General features: G+C 40.7%; 1 protein-coding gene and 2 long non-coding RNA genes across 3 annotated transcripts in view; 2 read left to right on the forward strand and 1 right to left on the reverse strand.

Annotated features, from left to right (window-relative positions):
- The window catches only part of LOC134188108 (uncharacterized), a 2,527-nt gene extending 1,286 nt beyond the window's left edge, over positions 1-1,241 (forward strand). The window contains exon 3 of the long non-coding RNA XR_009971264.1: positions 785-1,241. This is a non-coding gene — a long non-coding RNA (uncharacterized LOC134188108). The remainder of the gene's footprint in view (positions 1-784) is intronic.
- A 2,002-nt stretch (positions 1,242-3,243) lies between these two features.
- LOC134187850 (uncharacterized) lies at positions 3,244-5,343 on the reverse strand. Its single transcript, XR_009971180.1, has 4 exons — positions 5,160-5,343; positions 5,007-5,096; positions 4,385-4,713; positions 3,244-3,408 (listed from the first exon to the last, which is right to left on the reverse strand). It is a non-coding gene; the product is annotated as an uncharacterized LOC134187850 (long non-coding RNA).
- A 420-nt stretch (positions 5,344-5,763) lies between these two features.
- LOC134188260 (uncharacterized) overlaps positions 5,764-12,500 on the forward strand; it is a 9,235-nt gene continuing 2,498 nt past the window's right edge. Inside the window, exons 1-3 of the mRNA XM_062656456.1 lie at positions 5,764-5,809; positions 5,878-7,813; positions 7,889-11,219. Coding sequence (XP_062512440.1) covers positions 5,909-7,813; positions 7,889-11,219 — 5,236 coding nt within the window. The 5' untranslated portion in view covers positions 5,764-5,809; positions 5,878-5,908. The remainder of the gene's footprint in view (positions 5,810-5,877; positions 7,814-7,888; positions 11,220-12,500) is intronic.

Here is a 12,500-nt window from a genome sequence, read left to right on the forward strand (position 1 = left end):
GACCCAAAATAGAAATAATTTATAAATGTATTAAATATTTATATCAAATATATACCAAAATGTATTGCAATAATTAATAAATGTTGTATTTTGAATTTGCTTGCAGTTTGTAATGATAATGAGGTGAAACCAGAAGAGTTGAGTCGTCTTTGCTATAAGCATAAAAGCAGATTGGAAAGACGTTGCATTAATTCTAGCTCCAGACCGTTTTACTACAGAAGAAATCAGAGCATTATATAGCATTTCAGAATAGAGAATCAGAATTCTGAAATGCTATATAAAGCTCTGATTTCTCCTGTAGTAAAAAGGTCTGGAGCTAGAATTACTTAATTAATGCAACGTCTTAATTTCCAATCTGCTTCTATGCTTATCTATATAGAGCAAGACGACTCAACTCTTCTGGTTTCACCTTAGTACCATTACAAACATGCAAGCAAATTCAAAATTGGTTCAAGCTATATACAAAACCATGTTGGAGATCTGGAAAAACAAAACTTGCAATGGTGTGAATTAACGCCCAACGTCATTTACTAATCAAAGCATTACTTGACTTGGGACTGAGAGCTCAAGCAAATGAAGTGTTTAGAGAAGATGCTATAGGAAGGTGGCATCACAGCAGTGAATGGTACAAAACAAGTGGGAGGGCTGACTGTTACATGTAGGGTATACATACACATACATTGTGTAAACATCATTTTGTAATGACAGATTTGCCTTTCAGCATTTAGTATCAACAACAGTTGCATAAACATTGAAATGAATTTACTTTGGATTTGCTGTTCAGAGCATAAGTATGATGGACGCAAGTCTTGATCAGTACGAGCAGCAACATTCAAGGCACTAGATGATCTAGTGAACTGTACATATGTCTTATAATAGGGAACGTTCGTGAGGCTGCATGCTAGTTGCAGTAATGTATCTAATATGCTAGATTTATCATCTAGTCAAGTGTAACTAGACTATTGCTGTTAGTGTTTGAGTGGCACATATATAGATTGCGTTAGACTGTCTGTCATTAGATGGACATGATTGTACATACTCATTAAAACCTTGTATTATTTCAGAATAGTAAATTGACATCATCATTGAATTATCACATACCGGTAGCAATGCTGCCATTACACATACGGGACTCCATCAATAAATGTATTGAATTTGACTCACTGTTAGTCAGTTAATTCATTAATTAACCAATTTGCATTGCAAATAGATATTTAAAAGCTTAACTCACAGAACTAACTTGTTAACCATAACCATGAAACGTCAGCAGACTTCTCCTCTTCTTCAAGCTCATGCCATGTTGGAGAGTTGGCATAGTAATCTTGATATAATGCACGCCGTTGATTGTTGATGGAAACATTGATTAATTAAGAGAGGGCAAAGAAAACAGGCGAATAAAGATTTTGGAGCAGATGTAGTGCACAGGTGTAGCCCTGACAGTGAAAGTAAAAAGCAAGTGACAGGATCGAGGGACTGATGAATGTAGAGCTTACATGCTCATTTAGTATGCATGTAGTTGTATTAGAATGAATTTGTTCATACTTCGGTTTAGCAAGATTTTGTGCTTATACTGTATGAAGGACGTTTGTGTAGTAGTTGTAGAGGTTTTTAGACAAACATTATGAAATATTTTTTATATTTTTATTTGCTATATATAATCTACATTGTCAGCTGAACTCTTCACAACTCATAATGACAGACGATCATTGTTGATCATCTGCCATGTTGATCGACCAAAACCTTATGAATTGCTCAATTTACCAAGAGAACGGGACACAACAATGGCAGAGGGTCTGGCATGAGACAATGTTAACGATTTAAGTGTCCACAGTGTGTGCAGTGGCTATGATGTACAGTGCAGTGATCGACCTCCTAGCAAACACCGTTTACACGTATACATCACAGTATGTACACCAAACATTTAAGAAAGCAATGAAACGAGGATTTTTACTTCAATTTAGAACACACTGTACTTCTGTATACATGTACAGTCCAGGCAATATCAATCATTCATGTACACAACTATTCAATACATCAAATCAACTCCAATCAACAGTCTGTCTTCACAAAGTTCTTGGAAGTTCAGCACATTGTTCAGCAGCGGGATAAGGAGGTAGACTAAGGTGGTACTTTGCTTGTATTCCAGGAGGAACGAAGCGTCCTCCCAAAAAGTGAAAACGACCTTGGAAGTGACGAGAATATATTCCTTAGGGCCGTCAGTGAGACGAGACAGTCGAGTTGAAGACCCTCAGGATTGCCATCTTCTACATGCCATCCTGAGATGCAGTAGAAATATTGATTTTTAGGAGAGAAGTGAGAGAAGTTACAATGACAATGTGAAAGTACAGCCACGCATGCAGACATCATGACATGTGAATATAAGAAAGCAGTGGAATAAATAGTTGTTCCAAAAAGCCAGTAAATAGACACCCGGACAAACAAGTCTACCGTCTTTCACGTAATCCGTGCCAAATCCAGTATAAGTGCGTTTAGAATCCCGCCTGTTTTTTTCGCGCTCTTTTCGATTTCGCGACATGTTTGCCAAGTTTTCGAGCTTTTTTTACGACATTCAAGGGCAGGTTAGATAGTGAAGCCGTACTTAGGCACACGTAACTTACACGAGACTCAATCTGCACTCCATCACGTGTCTACTTCTTTTTCAATGCATCTAGGTCCGCTAGACACCTAAACAGGCAAGATTGTACGAGACTGACCTTTCCCAAAGTGAGTCCAGAGAAGGGCCAGCTCATCACTGCGCCCAAAGCCACTCACTTTAGCGACCCACACAGTAGCCCAATGATGCCCATGCAGTGAGTCTGCCTGCAGAAATCTGGCTGGAAGAATCAATGAGCAGGCTGGAGACAACACTCAAGCCGGTGCATTCCTATTTGGCGTATTCAATCTTGAAGGAATTAGAGAGTTCCAAGCAATACATGAAGCCAAATCCATTGCCTCCCAGGTATATGTACGTGAATTTTACTAATTAACCGTAATTCGCTATAGCACACTTGAAGCAGTATGCAAGAGTTACTAAATGCAACATTGTACACACACAAGTACAAACAGGTTGTTATTTGACTTGCTACTCAGTACTGATATGCCACAGATTGTTATCAGTGCTCAGTATACACTTAGCTTATTATATATGTGGTGTGTGTGTGTGTGTGTGTGTGTGTGTGTGTGTGTGTGTGTGTGTGTGTGTGTGTGTGTGTGTATTTATATTATTATATCCAACCGGTAATGACTATAACTGGTTAGAATTGAATTATACAGCATCGTAAACTGGTAAACAAATGTCACAGCTGTTGCACTAGCAGCTTGAATAGTGGCATGATTTTGCAGGACACTACTTTGACATGCCATTCATTGATCCAACCTTCCAAATATATGCAATCTTCTTCACATGTCCTACATACAATGCAAAATATTAAGCATAGCATTTCTTCGGTAAAATTTTTCATTTAATTAATCAATTAATTAAAAGACTGTACAGTACATGAACTGGTTACTTGTACAGTGTAATGACATGGACTACACTTGCTGAACCATTGATTTTCAAGGGACCAATATATATGGACATTTGTTGCTGTCCAGAACACCACAGAAAAGTATAGCTGCACCATTTTTGCAGCACTGGCTGTTAAAGGCAAAACATATATACACGCCTGCACTGGAACATGTAGAAAAAACCTTTTTTGCTAAAGTTGCACTGATAAAACAGTTTTACTTATTCTCCAATAACTAATAATCTAGGCCAATACAAGCCGATACCGATCAATACAGGTAGCCAATCCAATATTTCACGATTATCTGTAATAGTGACAACTTAATTAGTTAACATTGAGTCATATTTGTGGTATCGTAGGTCTTGTACCCTGCCACAAGAAATAAACTTATTCCAAAAATTACAGACGCAAATTGCAGTCCTCTCTCAAGTGAAAGTGTTCCTAGAATGAGATCTCTTCTTTAGCTTCAAATTCATCACGAGGCGACCCTCACATGCCAACCATACCTCTACACATGCACATCCTCATTCTGTATTATTGGCTGCAACCAAACCATGTATCGTATGCTAAAGTATATGTAAAGAATGTATAGCATACCTCACTTTTCCAACATTTATTTAATACATGATAATCATGCAGTATACGCATGCAGTGTTGATCGTTACGTAAAGGTTACTCAGGGCCAGGCAGATATCGTATAATGTATAAAGGTAAGTAGTAGAGACTTGCGTGTTCCACAGATTGACATGCAGTGTCAGAAGTAAAGTCTGCAACCCAAGCTGCTTCCGTTCATATTACTCCAATCGCAACAAGGTCTCTTCTTGGTTGCTACTGTATGTGTTCACCAAAGCAAAGCACAAAACACATGAAATGATTACCCAAACACAGAAAGACGACTCATCTTGTTTCCATGACGTCATGCAACTCCAAGCCCTTCCAGATATCGCTCACTCTGGACTGCCTGCAGTCGCTTTAGACGTCAAAAAACAGCAAGCAGCACCGAGTACGTTCGCATCCATCCAGTACGTTCGCATTCAGTCTCCGTTGTGACACAGCGCACAACATACGCTAGATCATACGTGGATCATGGCTGAATGAAATCGAAGCCTGTCGACGTCAACGTTCCCGTGGCCACGTTTAATCGCGACTGTAAACATGCAGATTTCACAAACAGCAACGACTCTAGCTGTAGTCTTCGAGTTGTTCTCTACGAAACAAGAGAAACTAATGAGATAGGATTGCACTGTTTGCATACCAGTCTGGTCTTTAGTGAAGCGTTTAAGAAACAAAATTCGGTCTTTAGATAGCCGATTTCTGGCTACGCGGAACACAGCGACATCAAAGGCCGTTCACCAGACCCCATTTCGCCGGGGAGAGCGCGGCGGAAAGGGGTCTGGCTACGCGAGACTATGTCTACGTGTCTATACGTACCGTAGTCTAGCTACTACAGTAGTAGTAGCTACTAGTCTGCATATTTTAATAGATTGCTAGCTGTATTACGTGTACACCAGTTTGAAGAGGTCTCTGGTTGAACAGCTGAAAGTTGGAACAGCTCCTTTTGCGATGTAAGTGCACTGACGCAGATTTCTGCTGAATTATCAACCAAGAAAAATAAGTTATCACAATGTAAGGTAGACGAAACGTCTAGCCTACCTGCTATATAGCTATTTGGTGCGTATGTGCTTTGATGGCCCCCGAGTTTGAAAATTACGACGCAGCTACCGCTTCAGCAACGTCAATGGTGTGACGTCGCAAGGTGCGCAGTAGTCAACGAATGCAAACAACAATACAACCATGTCACGTTCCTTCTGCCAACGCCACCTGCAGCATTACAGAATATACGGGACGTTTATCCGGGCATTAAAGAATGTGGTCCTTGTTTGTCTCGCGTAGCCAGACCCCTTTTCGCCGCGTCATTCTTCCGCGGCGGAAAGGGATCTGGCTACGCAAGGCTAAGTCACTGTGTGGTTACAACGTAAGCTCCCCGTCTGTTGTGGCTCGATCTTGTCTTGTCTTTTGTAAGCCTGCAACTTTCTTTGCAAATTCGCAATATTCCGGCCTATTCGCGAACCGTCCGGATTCGCATTTGATCCGTAGGCATCAGATACGCTCTAAGTATGCTAAAAAGAAGATAGTCACGTGACTCTAATTGCCGGAATGTTGAGTGCGGGGTTAGGGTCTGCCTACGCAAAACTACTAAACACGTGCCTTCTCAGAAATGTCGTGTCGTTGTGTGATTGGTCGTTGGCGATTCATAGGGTGGAGTCTGTTTCAAGAGTGTTCGCAGCGTTTTGTGAGATTGTGTAAGAGAAATGAGATGTTTGAGAGATATGGATGAATAAGTGATTGTGTTGTGTGATCGTGTTGTTAGCGAACGTTCTGGTAAACTTCTACGTCACGAGATGGAAGGAAATGTCGCTAGAGCTGCGAGGAACGAAGACTGGAAGAAGGTTCGACGACTGGTGGAACAAGGAGGGAACGTCAATCAGACAGACAAGGATGGAAATACGCCGCTTCATCTCGCTGCTAATTATCATCATGTCGATATCTGTCAACTGTTAGTTGATCACAAAGCCGATGTTACTTCTGTCAACAACAAAGGTCAAACTCCTCTTCACATAGCTGCTAGTCACGACTTTCCCGCTGTGTGTCCTCCACTGCTTGCAAATGAGACTGTGAATGTAGAAGATCGTCATGGTAACCGCGCTTTACACATAGCAGTTAGAAATGGTAACATTCCAACTGTCCAGCTGTTAGTGGATTATGGAGCAGATGTAAATGCATTGAATGAAGATGGACAAACACCACTACATACAGCAGCTGGTGGAGAGAAAGACTGTCCTGAATTGTGTTCTATTTTACTAAAACATAATGCCAAGATTGATGCAGTGGATAAAGATGGAAACCAACCACTACACTTGGCATGGAGACGAGGGCATACAAGAACAAGTCATTTGTTGTTTTCAAATGGAGCAGATGTAAATACATTGGATGAAGATGGACAAACACCACTACATACAACAGCTGGTGGATGGAAAGACTGTCCCGAATTGTGTTCTTTTTTACTAGAACATAAAGCCAAGATTGATGTAGTGGATAAAGATGGAAACCAACCACTACACTTGGCATGTAGACAAGGTCATACAAAATCAAGTAATCTGTTGCTCTCTAGTGAAGCAGATGTAAATGCATTGAATGAAAACGGACAAACACCACTACATAGAGCAGCTGGTCGATGCATAGACTGTCCCGAATTGTGTTCTATATTACTAGAACATAATGCCAAGATTGACGCAGCGGATAAAGATGGAAACCAACCACTACATTTGGCATGTAGACAAGGTCATACAAAATCAAGTAATCTGTTGCTCTCTAGTGAAGCAGATGTAAATGCATTGGATGAAAATGGACAAACACCACTACATGCAGCAGCTGGTGGAGAGAAAGTCTGTCCTGAATTGTGTTCCATTTTACTAGAACATGATGCCAAGATTGATGCAGTGGATAAAGGTGGACAAACGCCACTACATACAGCAGCTGGTGGATGGAAAGACTGTCCTGAATTGTGTTCCGTTTTACTAGAACATAATGCCAAGATTAATGCAGTGGATAAAGATGGAAACCAACCACTACACTTGGCATGTAGACAAGGTCATACAGAGTCATGTAATCTGTTAGTCTCTAATGAAGCAGATGTAAATGCATTAAATAAAAATGGACAAACACCACTACATACAGCAGCTGGTCGATGGCTAGACTGTCCCGAGTTGTGTTCTATGTTACTAGAACATAATGCCAAGATTGATGCAGTGGATAAAGATGGAAACCAACCACTACACTTGGCATGCAGTAAGCTTCTCACAGCAACTGGTAGTATATTGGTATCTCATGGGGCCAATGTAACTGCTCTAAACAAGCAACAGAAACGACCTGTACAATTGGCAAATGAATCTGTAATGATGAAATTTCGAGAAGAAAACAGCAATCATACTTTGCACATAACATTAAGAAGAGGTGACATTCAGACTTTCCAGCTGTTGGTGGATTGTGGAGCAGATGTAAATGTATTAAATGAAGATGGACAAACACCACTACATATAGCAGCTGGTGGAGAGAAAGACTCTCCTGAATTGTGTTCTATTTTGCTAGAACACAATGCCAAGACTGGTGTAGTGGATAACGATGGAAACCAACCACTACACTTGGCATGGAAACGAGGTCATACAAGAACAAGTCGTTTGTTACTCTCTAATAAAGCAGATGTAAATGCATTGGATGAAGATGGACAAACACCACTACATATAGCAGCTGGTGGGGAGAAAGACTCTCCTGAATTGTGTTCTATGTTACTAGAACATAATGCCAAGATTGTTGCAGTGGATAAAGATGGAAACCAACCACTACACTTGGCATGGAAACGAGGTCATACAAGAACAAGTCGTTTGTTACTCTCTAATGGAGCAGATGTAAACACATTGAATGAAGATGGACAAACACCATTACATACAGCAGCTGGTGGAGAGTATGACCGTCCTGAATTGTGTTCTATTTTACTAAAACATAATGCCAAGATTGATGCAGTGGATAAAGATGGAAACCAACCACTACACTTGGCATGTAAACGAGGTCATACAAGAGCAAGTCATTTGTTGCTCTCTAATGGAGCAGATGTAAATGCATTAAATAAAGATGGACAAACACCACTACATACAGCAGCTGGTGGAGAGGAAGACTGTCCTGAATTGTGTTCTATTTTACTGGAACATGATGCCAAGATTGATGTAGTGGATAAAGATGGAAACCAACCACTACACTTGGCATGTAGACAAGAGCATGCAGCAACTGGCAATGTATTGTTATCTCATGGGGCTGATGTAACTGCTCTAAACAAGCAACAACAAAGACCTTTACATTTGGCAAATCGATCAATTCTAAGGAAATCTTGGAATGTACATGATGGTGACCACGCTTTACACATTGCATGTAGAATTGGTGACATTCAGACTGTCCAGCTGTTAGTGGATTGTGGAGCAGATGTAAATGTATTGAATGAAGATGGACAAACACCACTACATACAGCAGCTGGTGGAGAGTATGACCGTCCTGAATTGTGTTCTACTTTACTAGGACATAATGCCAAGATTGATGTAGTGGATAAAGATGGAAACCAACCACTACACTTGGCATGTAGACAAGAGCATGCAGCAACTGGCAATGTATTGTTATCTCATGGGGCTGATGTAACTGCTCTAAACAAGCAACAACAAAGACCTTTACATTTGGCAAATCGATCAATTCTAAGGAAATCTTGGAATGTACATGATGGTGACCACGCTTTACACATTGCATGTAGAATTGGTGACATTCAGACTGTCCAGCTGTTAGTGGATTGTGGAGCAGATGTAAATGTATTGAATGAAGATGGACAAACACCACTACATACAGCAGCTGGTGGAGAGTATGACCGTCCTGAATTGTGTTCTACTTTACTAGGACATAATGCCAAGATTGATGTAGTGGATAAAGATGGAAACCAACCACTACACTTGGCATGTAGACAAGAGCATGCAGCAACTGGCAATGTATTGTTATCTCATGGGGCTGATGTAACTGCTCTAAACAAGCAACAACAAAGACCTTTACATTTGGCAAATCGATCAATTCTAAGGAAATCTTGGAATGTACATGATGGTGACCACGCTTTACACATTGCATGTAGAATTGGTGACATTCAGACTGTCCAGCTGTTAGTGGATTGTGGAGCAGATGTAAATGTATTGAATGAAGATGGACAAACACCACTACATACAGCAGCTGGTGGAAAGAAAGACTGTCCTGAATTGTGTTCTATTTTACTAAAACATAATGCCAAGATTGATGCAGTGGATAAAGATGGAAACCAACCACTACACTTGGCATGTAAACGAGGTCATACAAGAGCAAGTCATTTGTTGCTCTCTAATGGAGCAGATGTAAATGCATTAAATAAAGATGGACAAACACCACTACATACAGCAGCTGGTGGAGAGGAAGACTGTCCTGAATTGTGTTCTATTTTACTGGAACATGATGCCAAGATTGATGTAGTGGATAAAGATGGAAACCAACCACTACACTTGGCATGTAGACAAGAGCATGCAGCAACTGGCAATGTATTGTTATCTCATGGGGCTGATGTAACTGCTCTAAACAAGCAACAACAAAGACCTTTACATTTGGCAAATCGATCAATTCTAAGGAAATCTTGGAATGTACCTGATGGTGACCACGCTTTACACATTGCATGTAGAATTGGTGACATTCAGACTGTCCAGCTGTTAGTGGATTGTGGAGCAGATGTAAATGTATTGAATGAAGATGGACAAACACCACTACATACAGCAGCTGGTGGAGAGTATGACCGTCCTGAATTGTGTTCTATTTTACTAAAACATAATGTCAAGATTGATGCAGTGGATAAAGATGGAAACCAACCACTACACTTGGCATGTAAACGAGGTCATACAAGAGCAAGTCATTTGTTGCTCTCTAATGGAGCAGATGTAAACACATTGAATGAAGATGGACAAACACCACTACATACAGCAGCTGGTGGAGAGTATGACCGTTCTGAATTGTGTTCTATTTTACTAAAACATAATGCCAAGATTGATGCAGTGGATAAAGATGGAAACCAACCACTACACTTGGCATGTAAACGAGGTCATACAAGAGCAAGTCATTTGTTGCTCTCTAATGGAGCAGATGTAAATGCATTAAATAAAGATGGACAAACACCACTACATACAGCAGCTGGTGGAGAGGAAGACTGTCCTGAATTGTGTTCTATTTTACTGGAACATGATGCCAAGATTGATGTAGTGGATAAAGATGGAAACCAACCACTACACTTGGCATGTAGACAAGAGCATGCAGCAACTGGCAATGTATTGTTATCTCATGGGGCTGATGTAACTGCTCTAAACAAGCAACAACAAAGACCTTTACATTTGGCAAATCGATCAATTCTAAGGAAATCTTGGAATGTACCTGATGGTGACCACGCTTTACACATTGCATGTAGAATTGGTGACATTCAGACTGTCCAGCTGTTAGTGGATTGTGGAGCAGATGTAAATGCATTAAATAAAGATGGACAAACACCACTACAAACAGCAGCTGGTGGAAAGAAAGACTGTCCTGAATTGTGTTCTATTTTACTGGAACATGATGCCAAGATTGATGTAGTGGATAAAGATGGAAACCAACCACTACACTTGGCATGTAGACACAAGCATACAGCAACTGGCAATGTATTGTTATCTCATGGGGCTGATGTAACTGCTCTAAACAAGCAACAACAAAGACCTTTACATTTGGCAAATCGATCAATTCTAAGGAAATCTTGGAATGTACATGATGGTGACCACGCTTTACACATTGCATGTAGAATTGGTGACATTCAGACTGTCCAGCTGTTAGTGGATTGTGGAGCAGATGTAAATGTATTGAATGAAGATGGACAAACACCACTACATACAGCAGCTGGTGGAAAGAAAGACTGTCCTGAATTGTGTTCTACTTTACTAGAACATAATGCCAAGATTGATGTAGTGGATAAAGATGGAAACAAACCACTACACTTGGCATGTAAACGTTGTCATCTTGCAACTGAACAGTTGTTGGCTTCCCGTGGAAGTGCTCTAAACAAGCAATTTGGTCAAAAACAGAATGGTAAGTATATTGCAGATAGAAAGTGTGTGTGTGTGTGTGTGCACGCGTGCGTGTGCGCGTGTGTGTGTGCGTGCGTGTGTGCATGTGTGCGTGGTGTGTATGTCACTGTGTGTGTGTGTGTGTGTGTGTGTGTGTGTGTGTGTGTGTGTGTGAGTGTGTGTCTGTGTGTCACTGTGTGTGTGTGCACGTGCGTGCATGTGTGCATGCGTGGTGTGTGTGTGTGTGTGTGTGTGTGTGTGTGTGTGTGTGTGTGTGTGTGTGTGTGTGGTGGCAGTTGGCCAGGTGACAATTACCAGTTTTTCTACTTGACATGTTGCCTGTATGGAGTCTACTTGTACTTTCCAGTAAGGTCTTTTCGGAGAGCTAGTCTCTAAATGGCCATGTCATGGCATTAAGATATGAAGGGATGTAGTATCCCATGATCTCAAATCTATTAATGTGTCGAAGGTAAACTGGTACATCTTTGCTGAAGATTGACTATGTGGAAGGCTATGTATACTGTAGCCAGAGAAAATCTACAAACTCAACAACATTTGCTAACCAACAAAAATCAATTTTTATATGCCTGTGTGGAATATCTTTTTACAGACAGGGAGACAGGACACAATATTCTTGTTACCTACGCGTGAATAGTAGGTATAGTTTTACCAGCCATAGACCAACGATCGACTAAGTGACCAACGACACACGCTAGGGTTAGATTGTTATCGCTGGAGTAATTGCTGGTTTGTATTCAGAGACAACACAGTAGTAACAGTCATTTATTACCTTTTTCTCTGGTGTTTCATCCTTTTGAGGACACTGGTATCATTGCTACATGCAATGGACGGCTCTCAAGGTTCAGAATTCAAGTTCAGAGTAACTGTTGCTGATCGGAACTTCGACAGCTGGCATTCTGTTTGCTTTACATTTCAGCTTTCTGTTCTTTGTTTCTTCCTCACTATACCAAACTATGTCTCGTCGCCATGATCAAGCAGAAGAGCCCCTTTTTTGGCATAGGTATACAAACTACTGTTGCAGACAATCAACCTGCTTCTGCAACATCACCCTGAAAAATCAATCTCTTGGCTGCTACAATGTTTCTACATGCAGCTGCTCCATCCAGTTTGCATTACTTTATGGTAGTAATAAAAGCTGGTTAAAGTACCCTGTCCACTGCTGTGTGCTTTAGAAAGGCGATAGGAAGTGATGTTGTATTGTATTTTGGTAGTTTACTTACTTCAAGCAACTTGTTGGTTCATTATAATTAACAATTACATTTGCTAATTTCAGTGTTGTGTT

The sequence above is a fragment of the Corticium candelabrum genome, chromosome 12 (assembly GCF_963422355.1).
Source record: "Corticium candelabrum chromosome 12, ooCorCand1.1, whole genome shotgun sequence".
In the NCBI taxonomy this organism is placed as follows: Eukaryota; Metazoa; Porifera; class Homoscleromorpha; order Homosclerophorida; family Plakinidae; genus Corticium; species Corticium candelabrum.